The sequence below is a fragment of the Tubulanus polymorphus genome, chromosome 5, assembly GCF_964204645.1.
Source record: "Tubulanus polymorphus chromosome 5, tnTubPoly1.2, whole genome shotgun sequence".
Taxonomy (NCBI): domain Eukaryota; kingdom Metazoa; phylum Nemertea; class Palaeonemertea; order Tubulaniformes; family Tubulanidae; genus Tubulanus; species Tubulanus polymorphus.
In genome coordinates, this window is record NC_134029.1 from 529,265 (window position 1) to 547,920 (window position 18,656).

At 36.3% G+C, this 18,656-nt stretch overlaps 1 protein-coding gene across 1 annotated transcript; it reads left to right on the top strand.

Moving 5' to 3' along the window:
- Positions 1-3,796: 3,796 nt before the first annotated feature.
- On the top strand, positions 3,797-17,438 carry LOC141905275 (glutamate receptor 4-like). The gene is made up of 11 exons (XM_074794102.1): positions 3,797-3,854; positions 3,973-4,154; positions 4,505-4,558; positions 5,686-5,916; positions 6,012-6,134; positions 6,457-6,600; positions 6,761-6,964; positions 7,534-8,190; positions 8,761-8,930; positions 15,933-16,128; positions 17,248-17,438. The coding sequence occupies exons 1-11, from the start codon at positions 3,797-3,799 to the stop codon at positions 17,317-17,319; spliced, it is 2,091 nt and encodes a 696-aa protein (XP_074650203.1). The 3' UTR covers positions 17,320-17,438.
- Positions 17,439-18,656: the final 1,218 nt, after the last annotated feature.

Sequence of the window (18,656 nt, forward strand, 5' to 3'; positions counted from 1 at the left end):
CCTTTCCACAGCGGATAACCAAAATAAAGGCTTCTTTTGCAAACTACATTTGGTCCAAGAAAAGCCTGTTGGTCTCATGATAGTCCTAAAATCAATGGATAACAATTAGTTCCTTCCACGAGTCTGAACTGAAGAACTCAAACTTTGGAGTAATATTTATAACATGTAGTAATGTGGAGACGAAGCTTCCGACAGCGTCAGGTGAACTCTTACATGTTATTTCCGGCGATTCCTGATGTTGTGTACCCACTGTCAATCCGCGTTCACTGACAATAATCACAATGCAATCACTCCCGGTCATCAAAACTTACCAGTAATTACAACAATTAACAACACAAACCTATTACTGGCGATTAGTGGAGTACGTTGTCACAGTCACCAGTGCTTTTAGCTAGATTATGTTAACTCAGCCCGATTCCATCGGGACACTCAGATTTAGCCAAACTACGACCTAGTAAAACAGTTGCATGACATACAGATAAACAAAGACCTCTATAGATCCAGAAATCCATCAGTTACAATACAATACAATACAATCTTTATTAGCATAGGATGATTTAGAAAAAAACTATGAATGATAAGTTTTTAGGTTTTAGCGAATTGCGTTGTCGTAAGTAAGGATCAGTCGATGCTTGTGCTTGTGCCAGAAAATAATCTTGCAACACTAAACCACGGACTGTCCATGTCTCAACTAAGGAACTGCACCAACAAAGTTTAATGAAGTCCTACAAAGAGGTCAATTAGTAAAGGTCATTAAGATATCAGGACACTAACGTTGGGAATATTTGTCAATCACAAAGTGTTGTGCACATCTTCATCAACAACACATTAGTGCAAATCTATAACTGTTTATAAACACTTAAATTATTACGAGAGATTCTACATTCGCAGTGGGACTATCATTGGGTGTCGGGTACTACTAGTAGTCCATTACGCCTACCTGGGTACGGCTGTTACTACTGAACTGGTTGGATAAATACGTTAATTACTATTTGACAGATGAAAAACCTGTTGACGCAGTAAACAAGTTGACTGTGGTATAGCAGATGTATTGGTTCTAATGACCCTGAACTTGTCTCTTTTATCCACCATCGATCCAGAAGGATATCTAAACCTTCTGGGATTTGTAGCTGTAACTCGACTCTATACGGTTGCTGATGATATGCGACGAACTGATGTTACTCGTATCATCGCGATGACCGATGACGACACGTAACTTCAGGGAATGATTTCCGCGTTTTGGGATCATCGAGTACCATGTAATCTTATTGCCACAAGGATATCCGTGTTAAAGAAATACTGATCAACGTCACAGGTCGACTTTTTTCTAATTGTGGGATTTCATATCATCCTCATGAACTATGAATATGTATGACAAATGATCAGGGAAGTAATAGATCACTTATAGTTCACGTATAAAGTTCAACATGAATAAAACCCATTTACGACTATTTAATACTAATTTATCACTTAGTCCTATATTAAAAGCCCCCCGAGGGTCGTCATGTTTTCAATTATATCGTCTAATATTTGATGTTTAACAATAAACGGTCACACAAAATACGGCGCTGTTTTATATGTTTTATAGAGGCGCCGCTAACCCGGTAAATAATGATTAATAGCAGATCATCGACCGACTGATACAGTCCGGAATTAGGCCCAGTTCATCGGATAATCATATTAATCCTGGTTTTACTCTAATTGTCGTGGAGTCAGGTAGTCTTGGTAATAGTTATTCGACCTCCATTAGTGAATAACTTTTCGAAACTCGATTTACCTAATGTTAGTTCAGGCACTTTTTGCTATTATGTCTACAGTTAGTATTGAATTATTGTTACTACTGCTTTTAAGCGAATTCATCCTTTGGGGGTCGAACAAAAATGGTGTCCATTAACAGCAGCCATCTCTAGTGAATCAGTGATATAGAAAAAACAAACATCATACTAAATCACAAACTACATACAATGACATGAGGGTGTATTCATTTCTGAGGGCTGAATAATCTTTCAAAATGGCGCCGGCTTCTGTGATATGTTTAATCGTTATGTTATTTCTTTGTTTTACTGGCAGTTTATCGGCTAATGACGCCATCGATGTGGGTAAGTTTTTTTCCCAGCAATGTTTTCAGGTTTCTTGATGTGGCGATGAAGGGTTTGGAAAAACTATACGGGAACTCTTAAAACTTCATTCAGTTAATCTAACCACCAGTAAAGAGATACGCCTACTATTGCCTACTGGTCATCGATTTTTCATATAATTCAAGGAGAAACAAACTTAGCATATAAGGTTTATATCATCTCTACTGGTGAAGTCATAATACTTTGATAAACTTTGTGACTGGTAAGAAATCTAACCCTATAAGTCGTCGACTTTTATGTGGATTTATAAGGCACCATTATTGATTGTAATTTGATTAGGTTTGGTTCAGAGAAGCGGAAGTGATGTCAAGTTCAGCGGTGATCTGATTGGTCAATTCCGATCATTAGTCGAAGAGGGACAAATTGAAAGTGAAAAGATACGTTTAACTCGCGTGGTAGTTCACATAGACTGGGGCCTCGAGCGACTCTTACAAGGTAAATAGGGCTTAACAAATTTTCTTCAAACCAAGAAAAGCTTGACGTGTCCAAAACATGATCATGAACAATCCCATAATTGATGATATCTGAGTTGTTTATCTATCAAAAAATTTCGAGAAAATCTCGTTGAGAAAAACAGCAATGATTGCACCTTATGGTCTGTAGACTTAGAAAGACTCGCTATATTTAGCCAAAAAAGAACTATGGTGATCTCTACCTGCAAAACACACCTGATGAGATATCTATTATGGATGGAAAAGGTTTAGGTTTCCACACGATGAGTGTACGTATGTTTTGTAAGGTTTAGTTGTGACGATGATATCCTCTATTCACATGTAACGGGAGAAGGAAATATTGATTCTATACGTTTCATCACCGATGTAAACATCATCTCTCATAAATATAAAAGCTGAATTTATCAACCTGATTCAGACTCGATGCTGGCAGATATATCAATGACCATTGTAACGAAACAGGGACCTCAAAAAACCCGTCATGATGATACATGATTCCCATCCACAGTAAACACACACACAGGACCAAACACAGTCATCAGTCTGTGTGCAATATTTATACAGAATGCTGTTAGATTTATCTGAAAGGTCCAATCATTATCAGACAAATACAAGTCCTGAAACACCTTCAGTCACTTGCAATATAAAATCACACCACAAAAAATGAAAAACGAGACCGAAATGTTTCCTATAGTTAACATTAGTTCAGTGAACATTTCGATTAGTACATCGTAACAGTGATATCTTTGAGGAAACATGTCACACTTTATTCTACAGGATCTTATATATTTTTACAAAACGGACTCAGATTGTTTCATCAATGTTTTAGGCTCCATCACCCTTTCCATTACTTATTCATTATCACTAATATTTTCACGTTCCGACCATGTCCTGATAGTCATCTCCAGTCATACCATAAATATAAGCTCAACGAAACATCATGGATTCTGTTTTCATTCTTAGTGCTCAGTAATATCGTTACAACACAGACTATCAGTGTTTCTATCAATGGTTTCTATCACGTTCTGGTTAAATATTATGTAGATTTCATTTTCAGTTGTGGACGAAATGTTTGAACAAAACATTAGTTTAATCATAAGCGCAGAATCTGAGAAAAACTATCGCTACATCGCGCAAGAGTTACAGATACCGTATTTAGTGTTAAGGGAACCAGTTACTGATGACGTCACTCCGTACATGTACACTATGTCTACTGTACATGCACATGTATTAGGAGAAGCCGCTGTTGATTTTATCCGCATGAGTAAATGGACAGAAATGACTGTTATCTATTCTGGAATAAAAGGTGATTTTACCAACGTTCCCTTTGACTAACTGGGAACTGTATTTTAGACTCAGAGATGGTGATTTCTTCTTTAAAGGTCTGCAGATATTCGGTATATTGAGGACACATCTATTCGACTTGGACACCGAATACACGGAATATGAATGGTTGATGAATTGGTCTTTGTTTAGAGATCGGTTACTGAAATTTCGGCGACAAAACCGTAGATTATTTGTCGTTATTTGCGAAAACGACAACTTAGAAATAATTCTAAAACAGGTAATAAATAACAGAACTCATCTGAGCAGAAGTGAAAGAAAATCCATGACTATAGGCTGCAGGAACGGCCCTGGGGCCAGGTGTTTAAAAGACTCAGACACGTGGCTATAAAAATTGAATTATAACCATTGTATTTAGCCGATTGATAACTTGAAACAATTTTGGAGCAAATGCCTCCTGAACCAAAATATGTTGTACACGAAAAAACGTAAAATGATTTAAAACCGAATAAACGATTCTTATGATGATTAAGAAAAATTACCGGTTCAAACATTTGACATGATATAGAATATTCGAGAATCTGCTATAGTAAAACTTTTGTAATTACTATCAAAACTTTATTTTTTTAGGCGTTAGAAGTGAGTCTTCTCGGGCATGGTTATATTTGGCTTTTCATTTCCGAGGTAAGCGTATATGATAACATCGTCAGTAGAAATAACTCCAGTCTGTTGTTTTGACAAAGCTTCGGAATCCATAAAAATGTCAGCGTTTTAAACTAATATTGTTCTTTCGATATCGAAGTAGCAATTCGTATTGCCGTCTAAAAGAACTATTAAAATGTCGTGAAGTGTTTGAGTGATATTACGAAAGAACGGATTTCCATTAATCTCTGAGAGTCACTTGACGTGCGTAATGTTACTATTTCACTGAGCGTGAAGTAGTTCTTATGTTGAATGGTAAAAAAACTGAAAGCACTGTAAAAAGTACTGTTGACCTTGCTTGTGTGCGATTATGAAATCTAGAAAATACCAACGCAGAGAATTCCTTGAAATTCCTATACATATACAGACCCCTCAACATATATAGATGTAATTCCTTCCAGACTGGTTTTCATTATTCTGATTGATTATAGCAACACGATATGCTTAGCTCTTATCCTGAATTATAACCCAGGCATAAATCTAAGTTCCCTCCAGACCGAACAGATTTTTCGGATGGATCGTAAAAAATAACAAGAAGCTAAGGTTTTATCGTAGGTCTGAAACCAGTCTGTATTTTAAGCTAATAATTCGAGGCAGGTTTTAATGATAGAAATTCAAATCGTCCAAGTTCATCATATTGTTAAAATATACCGAACCAGATGTTTTCAAGCTCTAACTGTCGACCTATTAGACTTCTAATTTTATATGAAGTAATTAATGCAGGTCTCAATTCGTTGACAACGGCCGGTTGACTCAGTATATAAGAATATATAAGTTGTTTTTGAACACGACTATCATATAACACTAAGAGAAGTTATCGGTTAACAATATCACGAAGGACACAGATTGTTTGCACCCAATGAGTTGCAACACTTAATCAACCCTTTAGAAAATATCAATTTCAGGGACCAGGCTGTGGGTTTGTTTAATTTCAGGACCAGGCTGTGGGTATGTCTAATTTCAGGACCAGGCTGTGGGTATGTTAAATTTCAGGACCAGGCTGTGGGTATGTCTAATTACAGGACCAGGCTGTGGGTATGTTTAATTTCAGGATCAGGCTGTGGGTATGTCTAATTTCAGGACCAGGCTGTAGGTATGTTTAATTACAGGATCCGGCCGTTAGTAGGTTCGACTTCTCCGAATGGTTAGACACCGAAACAGAGTTTCTACTATTGACAACTAGTTCTTCCACTGACGATCGGATACCGCCTGATACCGAGAATCAAATCTATCGAGATACTCTGATACTTATCAATGATACGATCAGTAATGCGCCGACCGACAGGTGTCGCCACAAGAAATGTAACCAACTGGGCAAGAGAATTCTACATTACATGAAGGCAAGGTTTCGCGCGTCTTAGAGTTGATCAGAATGAAAAAAAAACATAGTGAAACTGAAAACCGAAAACTGATATAGAAAATTCTCTTTTTGCAGACGTTGAAAAATTCTCCGTCGAAATCTGCATCATCTACAAAATTGGTGACGTTCGACACTAGACACAGGCGTGATGACGTCACTCTTCACTTTATTGTTCTAACTAAAGAAGCATACAAAAAGGTAAACGAAATTGAAATCAAAAGTAAAATCAAAAGGAATATTTTAAATGGGGTTAACAGAGAGGGGATATGTTTAGGGGATAGAGTTTATTTATCATGAATGAATTAATTTAGGCTAGTTGCACAAAGTATGGTTTAGAAGACAAATTTAAGACCATCTTTGTTCTATATATATTTGTTCTAAAAGAACATTCTCAAAATGTTAGACCACGTTTAGACTATAATTCACGACTGTACAACTAGGGCCTGCAGGATTAAAGAATTCAGCCCCCAAAAAATTGAACCCGGTTTCGATTCCAATAAAGTAGTTGATCATTTTTCAGATAGGAATCTGGCGTCAGAACGGAGGGAAGTCAATGAATGAAAGACTCGAGTTACACTCGACATCGCTATTCGGTAAAAGTCATTTACTTGGAAGTAAGAAAAATCCTCTACGCGGACGAAAACTGAAAATTGTTACTTTACTGGTAAGAGTTACTTCAACATCTTTGACCATGATTGCATTCATGAAAACATTTAATCATAATTTACTTAATGCATCTGATTGTAGGAATTCATGTAAACATGTATGAAATAAAACATAGAATCTTTTTAATTGTTTGTCTAATCGTTTTTGCTTTTTATTAGGAATCACCTTTTGTGATGTTAAAGAAAGGACATGAATTTATGTCTGGTAATGATAAATATGAAGGATATCTGATCGATTTGATTCATCGTATCTCCGAGAATGTCGGATTTAAATACGAACTTTACGAAGTGGAGGACGGAAATTTCGGTTCTGTCGATAAAAACGGTACCTGGAACGGATTAATGGCGGATGTTATCAAGAAGGTAAGCGAAATACCCGGAAAATGGGGATGTAATTTTGGGAATTATGTAGAGAAAATATTGTGAGAGAACGATGGAATACTGTTGATCAACAAGCTGTCCTGGTCACCGCAGCTAAGTGGTCACCACAATGATCAGACAAACTTGCGAACTCGACAGGTCACTACTATGGTCTAGTGGTGAGCACGCTCAGCTGACATGCTGGAGGTAGCTGGTTCGAGTCCTGCTAGGGCGAACTCTTTTATCAGATCGGAGAATCCGTTTGCCTCCAATCGTACCCTTTTTTTGTTCACGTGACTTTTTGGAGTCTTCGAAACCTCCTTTCTGTCGAGGTGGTGTGATTCGGATTTTGTGTGGAGCCAACCGGAGATTTCGGACGGAGACTTCGGAGGTCATAATAGAGTACGCCCCTAGGGTTTCCGGCGATGTAGGTTTAGGTTTAGGAATAGAGATTACTGAGGGTCAGGGTTATGCACAGAGGCTTAGGTGAATGTATTACCCAATTAGAGAATGCTTTCACTATCGAAATTTTAGTTTTTGAACAACAATTTTTCTTTTCATTATATTTGCAGAAAGCTCACATGGCATTAGCCTCTATAACCATCACTCGAGCTCGCGAACAAGCAGTAGACTTCACTAAACCGTTCAAAAGTGTCGACATCAATGTATTAATTCGTCGTCCCAGACACGAGAGTTCATTCCTACAGTTCCTCGAACCGTTTACTCCGGCAGTTTGGATCCTATTTCTGTGCGCCCTCTCCGGGGCTGCGCTCGTTCAATTCGCTATCGAGAAATTCACTGTCGATGCCGCACGGCAGGGGGAGCCACCAGTTAGTTTAAAGGATAGTCTATGGATGTATTATGCTAGTATCGTAAGTCAAGATTCGGGTAAATACCCGCAGGCAAACTCATCACGATCGATGACTTGTACCTGGTGGTTTTTTGGTTTGATGATTATTTCCGCTTACACGGCTAACCTCGTATCGTTCCTAACCGTATCCAAGGCTAAACTAGCCATCGATGACGTCATAGATTTAGCTTCCCAAACCGATATCAAATACGGAAGTGTCCAGAACAGTCGCACGGCGGATTTCTTTAGGTTGTCTCCGGATCCTGTATTCCGGGAAATGTGGAAAAGCATGAAAGATAACATGGTTAAAGGTACAAAGGCTGGTGTAGCGAAAGTGAAGTCACCTAAAGAGAAATACGCCTTTATTTGGGATTCCCAGGTAAAACAAAGCAATCTCTCCTTTCAATGATTTCTAAATAAATCCCCGTTTCTTCTATGAAAATAAACAAAAGTTCCCAATCGATAACAAAGAAGCTACAATGTAACTCATAACACGTGATGTTTTATTACGAGAAAATGACTAGGGAGATAACAGTTGAGCAACAGAAGACTCGTGAGGAAACATTCATTGTGAATATTATTGAAAACATAATCTGAATGTACATGTACATGTAATTTACTCGCATTTTACAGATTAGACATTTCTAAAACTGAGTAAATTATGTTAGGTTTCTGAGAATTGATTTTCACTTCGCAGTCAACGATGATTTCATCCCTAACAAATGAAATGTTGAATATATCTCACTTACGAGAGATTTATCAATATCAAAACATACAGGCATCAGTTGCATACTATTCAACACGAATACCTTATTATGAAACAGTGGTGGATTTAGGGAAGGGGGGTCAGTAGCACCGGGGCACGTGCTGTCCCCTTCTGGATTCGTTATTGATTATTGCCCCAAGATTCCGGTCATATACAGGAAACTGTGTTCATCTTATTCTACAGGTAAATCTGTATTCAGCGACTCAGAATTGTGAAATGATGGTTGTTGGTCATCCTCTAGACGAGAAAAGATACGGGATTCCTGTACCAATTGATGCTGAATACAGGGATGTTTTAACTTTAGCGATACTCGACTTACAATATAAGGGTTTCATCATGGAAACTGAACGCAAGTAAGTTATACTAAATTCTTTACCGAGTTTGTAGAGTTTGTTCACTGGATCTGTGGAAGATAGGATCACCCTAATTACATACAACAAAACAAACGCTTACACAATATACATATTAAACTACAAGTAAACATTGTATTTCATTTGGTAAATATAAATTTAGTAACTTAGTATAAAGTAACCACATTAAACCACTCACTAACAGTAAACATACAACAATTCGTGAGGATCAATCTTTACAATAAATGTACTACACACAAAATGTCTATAGTTGCCATGGTTTATTTGTAACTGATACAATTGAAGTTTATTTCACTGAATTTCTACAGCGGATTTTCATACAGAAAAATTCACGAATTTCTCGTCCCAGTAAAAGATATATGTAGAAATTAACCGTATAATTAGAAACTTGAAACTGATAGAATATTTCAAAGAGAAATTCCCTCAGCTCAATTGAGACTGGTAAAAATACAGTAATTGCGGAAGGAAGTGTAAATGTCGCAAATGCGAGTGAAACTGTTACGAGCATTATTGTCGTACGTTTTGTTTTTGTAGTTTTCTGATCGGACGAAACTATTTTTGAACCTCTGAATAATTGAATTATTATTATAGAATTTGATGTAATAACCAACGATAATGGTAGAAAATATACGTGTACAACATATGTCATGAAAAATATGAATTGTTGAAATATCTCATAGTAACATCCGATACTATTAGAAAACTTCATAATCACTGCTGCATAAACACCAATTACAAATGCATTTATTACAAAAATAATCCCGATTGTGCAGCGGGCGAATTTCGGTGTACATATCAAACGAGATGTGAACGGGAAGAGCACAACTGCCGCACGTTCTAGAGATATCGCCACGATTAACCAAGCACTACTAGCACCCATAAAACCCATCACAAATTCATAGATTTGACAATTGATCAGTGAATTCATGATGAATATAGGACCAGCGTTTAAATGCAAGAGAATAAACTGTAAAACAGGCATCAGTGTATGACTGATACAGAACGCAAAGTCACTGAGAGATAAAACGATCAGATAGTTAGCGTAAGATAAACTGCGGAATCTACGACTTATCATTATCAGGAAAGTAGCTGAATTGCCAAATGCTCCTAACACGAACAAGATAAGCAGAATGACCATAGATACAGAACGGTAGATTCCAGACCTGTTCTCCACAGACATGAGTAATGAGTGACTGTTGTACGCGGGACCGATCTGCATCTGAGTAGAATTCATGATCATATGAAAAAATCTGTCTCCTGTTTGGAATTAAATGTGAAAAGAAATCCAAACATATAATAATCAAGTCATATTCATGGCAGCAGCTAATCGACATTTACTGGAGACGAAATTATTTACAACTTACAACAAGATTTACTCAGATTTGTTAGATGTTTATTGTGTAAAAATAAATATGTGTCTGAATCATATCTGCAAAGAAATAACTTTGAATTGTAAAATATCGACTGAGTTTGCTGTAAAATCGCGTTCGTGCAAAGCCGGTATTATCAGAATGTTACAGGTGTTACAGACGCGACAATTTAATCACATAATGATCGCATTTACTCGAAAACTGTCTAATGAATGGTATGATTTATTAACAAGTAATTAATTTCCTGGGCCCAGTCTCTCTTACAGAAATCCAATATCTATCTATCTAGATTTTTGGGCCTTGGTTTCCTGAAGTTTCATAAGTATTTTATCATATCTCGACAAACTCTCTTAAACACAGCTCCTAAACCTCTCGTTAAACATTACAAATAGCCATCCGATATTCTTTATTTTCTGTATTTTCTGTATTTCGGTTTCGACTCATCATTAGTCACTGATACTCGATGATTATTTCATTGAATTTCTACAACAGATTTTCATGCAGAAATATTCACGTATTTCTCGTCCCAGTAAAAGATAAATGTAAAAATTAATCACATAATTACTTATTTGCAATTGATAGAATATTTTATAGAGAAATTCCCTCAGCTCAATTGACATTGGAAGGAATACAGCTAGAGATGAAGGAAGCGTAAATGTCGCAAATGCGAGTGAAACTGTAACAAGCATTATCGTTGTACGTTTTGCTTTTGTAGTTTTCTTATCGGACGAAACTATTTTTGAACCTCTGAATAACTGAATTATTATTACAGAATTTGACGTTAGAATAAAAGATAAAGGTAGAAAATAACCGTAGACAACAACAAAGTTGAAAAACTTAATTTGTTGAAATATTTCATAATAACAGCCAAAATACTGGTCAGAAAAATGAATCATAACAAACGAGGGAACACCTAAAATCGAAGCGTGAGTTACGAATATAAACATAATTGTAAATCGGGCGAATCTCGGTGTACATATCAAACGAGATTTGAGAGGGAAGAGAACAACTGCCGCTCGTTCTAGAGATATCGCTACTAAAAACCAGACGCTGCTCGCGCCCATAGAATTCATAAGAGCTTCATAAATTCGACAAGTGATCAGTGAATTCATCAGGTATATTGGATTGATGTTTGCGTACAAGAGAACAAACTGTAAAACAGGCATCAGTGTAAAAGTGATACAAACTAGAAAATCACTGACTGACAAAGCGATCAGATAGTTAGCGTAAGATAAACTGCGGAATCTACGACTTATCATTATCAGGAAAGTAGCTGAATTTCCGAAGGCTCCTAACAGGAACAAAATGATCAGAATGACCATAGATACAGAACGGTAGATTCCAGACTTGTTCTCCACCGACATGAGAATGATATACACGTACGATCGACCAACAGCCAGCGTCTCGGTTGTAGAATTCATGATTGAATCAATATTCTGTGTGTTTGTACTGACTCACAACACGCATATTGGAAAGTTATTCTGTAGTTCATGAAATCCGCACATATATTGATGAAGTCTCATTTGTGAAAGCTGGTTTTTAACCATTGTTAGAAATGACATCTTTTGTTGACCACGAATGGAAAAATCGATTCTCAGATTCAACACAATAAACTCAGATTTGTGAATGCAGCTGCTGACGAAATTAAATCATCTTTTTTCAGATAACGTCCTTTTAATAAACATGATCCAATAGAAATAAGTGCTTTAACTGTAGCCATTGGTCACCCAGAAATTCTTTGTTCGCACCAGTTTCACAAAAATGCGTTGAAATTTTGTCAGCATTGATTATATAGACGAATTCGGTCACGGTTCCATGAAATTTCATTACTATTATTCAACATTCCAATTTAGATTATAGTTGACGTTTGTTTCACGGAATTTCTACAACAGATTTTCGTACAGAAATATTCACGAATTTCTCGTCCCAGTAAAAGGTATATGTAGAAATTGACGATATGATTACTTAATTCAAATTGAGTGAAAATTTCTATGAGAAATTCTTTCTGCCATGAGGAGCTTGGTAATAATACAGTTATAGTAGTTGGAAGTGTAAACATTGCAAATGCGAGTGAAACTGTTACGAGCATTATTGTCGTACGTTTTGATTTCGTAGTTTTCTGATCGGACGAAACTATTTTTGAACCTCTGAATAACTGAATTACTATAACAGAATTTGATAGAATTATGAAAGTTAAAGGTAGAATAAAAACGTATATGACATACGTCATAAATAGTATGAACTGATCAAAAATATTGTAGTAACATCCGAAATCATCAGAAAATATCATTATTACTATATGGATGATACCGATAACAAGAAAATTAATTGTAGAAATTATCACAATAACACATCGAGCGAATGTCGGTGTACATATCAAACGTGATTTGAACGGGAAGAGAACAACTGCCGCACGTTCTAGAGATATCGCTACTATTAACCACGAACTATTGGCACCAGCAAATGATGTCAGAGATTCGTAAATTCGACAACTGATCAGTGAATTAATCATCAAAATACGACCGGTGTTTAGATGCAAGAGAACAAACTGTAAAACAGGCATTAAACTAAAACTTGTGCAAAACGTCAAATCACTGACTGACAAAACGATCAGATAGTTAGCGTAAGATAAACTGCGGAATCTACGACTTATCATTATCAGGAAAGATGCCGTATTTCCGAAGGCTCCTAAAAGAAATAAGATAATCAGAATGACCATGGATACAGTACGGTAGATTCCAGACTTGCTTTCCAATGACATGAGAACGATGTAACTTTTGTAAGGTCGACCAACAATCGGCATCTGAGTGGAATTCATGATTGATTCAGAGTCTAGTGTTCTCACTGACTCTCTCCTCACATATTGGAAAATAATTTGATGCGAAACTAATTCACATCGAATATTCATAAAGTCATATTCAGCATTTGTTAGAGATAAAATAAGTTTATTCACCATGAAATTGAAAATCAATTCTCAGTAACTCAACATAATTTCTTCCGATTTGTAAAATGCTTACCTTGAAAAAACAATTCTAAAGTAAGGGAAATCCGCATTGATATCTATGAATTATTTTTTTTCTTTAAACAGCTCGTTCGTGATGAAATCTATCGCAAACCAAGAAATGAAAATCAATTCTCAGAAAAACGTACACAATGAATGCAGCTTGTAAATTAAATCATTATCTTCAGATAACGACATCATGAATATTTCATAAACAGAATCCTATGGTAATCAGTGCTTGAACAGAAGCCACAGGTCACCCAGAAATCTTTGTTAGCGACCTGTGCACGTAAACAGTGATGCATTTAATGTTCAGGACAATTGTATCAAACAAATGATGGATGACTATCAAGAATTAGATTTCGTTATAGTATCTGTTAATTCACCAAAAATGTGAGAAAAAAGTCAGTGCAGAAAATATGACACGATCATCCTGTACAAATCGATATTGAATACAGGGAAGTTAACTTAAGCGATAGATAGTTCAATCACTGGATCACCTCGTAATCATGACTACAAACTTGTCGCACCATCGAGTATCATCAACATTTGCTAATTGAGCTCGTTATGGCCACTGGTCACTCATGACCTTAAGTAACTTAGTGTAGTTACTACATTAAACCACCCACTAACAGTAAACATACAACAATTCGTAAAGATCAATCTTTACGATAAATGTATTACACACAAAATGTCTATCGTTTTCATCGTTTATTTGTAACCGATACAATTGAAGTTTATTTCACTGAATTTCTACAGATTTTCATGTAAAAAAATTCACGAATTTCTCGTCCTAGTAAAAGATATATATAGAAATTAACCACATAATTAGAGGCTTGGAATTGATAGAATATTTCATACAGAATTTCGCTCAGCTCAATTGAGATTGGAAGGAATACAACTAGAGATGAAGGAAGCGTAAATGTCGCAAATGCGAGTGAAACTGTTACAAGCATTATTGTTGTACGTTTTGCTTTCGTAGTTTTCTGATCGGACGAAACTATTTTTGAACTTCTGAATAACTGAATTATTATTACAGAATTTGACGTTAGAATAAAAGATAAAGGTAGAAAATAAACGTAGATTACATATATCATAAAATATATGAATTGTTGAAATATTTCATAGTAACATCCAAAACTATCAGAAAACATCATAATAATTACTGCATAAATACCAATTACCAATGCATTCATTACAAAAATAATCGCAATGACACTTCGGGCGAATTTCGGTGTACATATCAAACGAGATGTGAACGGGAAGAGAACAACTGCCGCACGTTCTAGAGATATCGCTACTATTAACCACGAACTATTTGCACCCATAGAATTTATCACAAATTCGTAGATTTGACAATTGATCAGTGAATTCATCATGAATGTTGGACCGATGTTTAGATGCAAGAGAACAAACTGTAAAACAGGCATCAGTGTAAAACTGATGGAGAACATAAAATCACTGATAGACAAAGCGATCAGATAGTTAGCGTAAGATAAACTGCGGAATCTGCGACTTATCATTATCAGGAAAGTAGCTGAATTTCCGAAGGCTCCTAACAGGAACAAAATGATCATAATGGCCAAAGACACATTACGGTGGATGCCAGATTTGTTCTCAACAGACATAAGTAACAAATAACTGTTGTACGCAGGACCAATCTGCATCTGAGTAGAATTCATGATCACGTGAAAATACAAGTCTCCTGTTTGATATTAAATGTGAAAAGAACTCCAAACAGTTATTCACAAAGTCGTATTTATGGCAGCAGCTTAAACAACAATAGTTTGAGATGAATTAATGTATCTGAACTGTGCACAAAGTGAAAATCTATTCTTAGAAACATGACACAAATTACTCAGTTTGTAGAATTTATTTCGTAAAATATGGATCTACCCAAACACCCAGCTAACGATGATTGTACAGCACAGTTGACAGTAGACATTCTTCTGACAGTAGACACCCGTCGGAATTCGTGCTATCTTCACTGACAAATAGGGTCTTGCTATTTGTGGAGGATATGGCATATACAAGCATGAATATGTAGTCTCGCTATATTTTCTGTTGCAAAAAATATTTTGCAACATGTGAAACATATGCATCAAACCCTGGACTCTCTTAGAGTCCATAATCAAAGTATTCTTACATGTGAAATCCAAATCAAGAACAAATCGGTTTGGAAAATAAACGAATGCAACTTCATCAGTGTATCTTATCAGCCCGCTCTAAACAAATGCGCCTCTTGTCATTGATCGGGATTTTCCGTGAGGACATCGCATAATCGAAAAGTTTATAAACTATATTTATTAAATTCTATACTTCTTTATTCTATAGTTATTAAATTCAAGTATAAATATAACAATTAATACTAAACTGCAAAATTAACTTACCTGATTATAACACAAAATGTCCATGATTATCTCTTTTCATTTGTATGTTATACTCATATTCAATTAGTATATTTACTCAACAGTTATTTCACTGAATTTCTACAACAGATTTTCGTGTAGAAATATTCACGAATTTCTCGTCAAAGTAAAATATACATATAAAAGTTGACAACATAGACTGACCGCAGTCCGGTCTAATATAACATCCTAATTCTTTTTGAAGGTGGTGGGCAGTTGGTGAATGTGGAGACCCTACTAAAGTACAGGCTGATACAGAAATGCGCCCCCTGACGGCGGATACATTAGCAGGGTTGTTTGTTATGTTGGGAGGAGGAATTATTCTAGCTTTGATCATTTCCGTGATCGAGTACAAAAAAGCACGTGACATCAGAGGAAATGTCGAGGTGGCTTCAGAGAAGGTAAGACAACTCCCGATATTCCACCGTCCCATTTACCGCCACCCCCGCCTACCGCCAGGTTTTCTCAATGTACATCTCTATACAAATACATAGTAAAACATCACCGACATACCGCCATACTCTCTATACCGCCAAAATCATTCTGCACCGATGTGGGCCTGCGGTCGGGGGTTGACTGTTTATGTATGAAGGAACTTGGGATTTCTTACACGCCATAATTACCAGACATTCGTGACGTCAGTTACGTAATTCAAATCTCCGTAATTGTCTTAAAACTTTTACTGATACAAGTCATAACATCAGTCTCTGTATTGAATGTGCAAAAATCTATTTCTTTCGAAATCAGAAAAATGGAAACCACAGAACCTAAAGTAACCTCAGTACCCATAGAACCCTCAGTGCCCATAGAACTCACAGAACCCATATAACCTAATGCATATACAGCCAATGATGAATATATTCACAATCGAATCCTACAAATGTTCATTAGATTCACTTTATTTTTTGTTTGGGTCTCTGCTAGGATATAAGCATATAGATTTATTTTCCATACGTATATCGGGTTTTCTTTATACACGTAATGGAGTTAGTTGATAGTGTTATCGAAGTTCTGTAAGATGATACTATCACGACTAAACATCACGATTACCCCCGTTTAATAGTGTTACCAGAAATAACCGAAGAAAATAGTTCCTATAGTTTTAGAACCGTATCGTTTTACACACTCTAGTCCCATCTCAAATACAAAACCACTCTAGAAATCAATCATACGTTTATCCTGCTAATGCATTTCTGTTAATAATAAGAGTTGTAATGAGTATAAATAAAAGAGGAGTTATGAGTGCTCGCGTTGTTGCTAGAAATTCGATTAGTTCATCAGCTCAATAGTGTCTGAATTCAATAATAGCGAAAACCTAACGTAAAGGTCATAGATGACGGTCTATATGACGCATGCACCCATGGATTTTAGTCTTCCTGATGTCAAATCCTTAATATCAGGTTTAAAATCTTACAATTTAAAAGTTGTAGAAATTATGCATCTTCATATTCTCAGCGATGGTTAAACCTGCTGTATGTATCAGCGATCGTTACAACTATATAAATCCTATATATTTACAGAATACAAAGCCACCAGTAACAACTGAAGACCATGAACTCGAGGAAAAATGCAAATTAAAATTTCATGAGTAAATGTGCATAGATTATGAAGCTTAATAATGATGCAGTTTGTTTTTTGTATTACAGTACATTTATGACATAATTAATGATTTTGTCACGATGAAGAATAATGAATTATCTTATATGACAACATAGGCCCGTATATAATGTATTGATTTTAATGTTAATGTACTTATTGATGATACATAACTTGCAATGTATTTCAGGTTATTTGAATAAACTTCATCATTCACCTAAGTTTTATTTCAATTATATTCGTTAGAATTATTTCTGTTTTGATGATTCGGAGGATTATATCAAATGAAGTTGATAGGAACAAGAAACAAGATTTCAGATTCACAAAACAATGGTATTATAGTTTCATTAGTCGCGCTCTCTCACCTGCCTTGTCATAACAACATTGGTGACACTTTGTGTGTGAAATAGACCCCCAGAAACAGAGAAGCATGAACTCCGTGGACAGAGAGGGCGGCAAATCCAGACCACAGACTATTTGTACCATACAAATGCTGTAAAAATTCCATCCACTGCAAACTGCCGATCATAAAATGGACTTTTACAAACGTGTATTGACACAGAGTGGTGTTTACCCAGACTATGCGGGACATCAATAATATCCATTCTCACATTATAATATGATGTAATGGATTAAATGTTTATTTTCGATACTGCTGCTGCTGCTGCTGGTGGTGATGCTGTAACCACATCGGTCTTTGAATTATGCCGGATGTTCATCAGATTTCTGAATGAATAAGATAATCGAACATTTTATCCAATCATTTATCGTTTAATGTACACAAACTGGCAGGAACTATCGACAAGTGTTTGATCTAATCAAACTCCTCCGGTTATAGGTATCTACAGTTTCTACAGAGTTCATCTTCATATTGGCGATTGGTTGTCGGCGAGACCAATTGTATATCCGACCCCTCGTTTTATCCATTAGCCAGTTTTACAATACGCCCCTGGTAGTTATTTCGAAGCTTCCAGACTTTGCTGGGACGAAACTAAACAAAGCTGTCCCTCTCCCTTTCCCTTCTTGCATCAGCAATTCAGCCCCAACAAATACCTCGAGTTCTAAAAGATGTTTATGATCAGGCGCTCATTCAAAGGATATTTCCGCTTGAGTACAGCAAGATGATGTCGCCATCACCGAGGTTAGATGGCAGCACTGTACGGTAGATGCCGAGCTGTGCCGCCGCGGAGGAGACGGAGCGAGAACTGTCGCCGCTATCAGAGCAGATTCGAGTCGGTCGCATGATGAATACTGTGTTTACCACGGAGTGTTTCAGAATCTATTGGATATTTATATCTGATTGAAGTAAATATCAACCGTGAGGTAAGTGGAA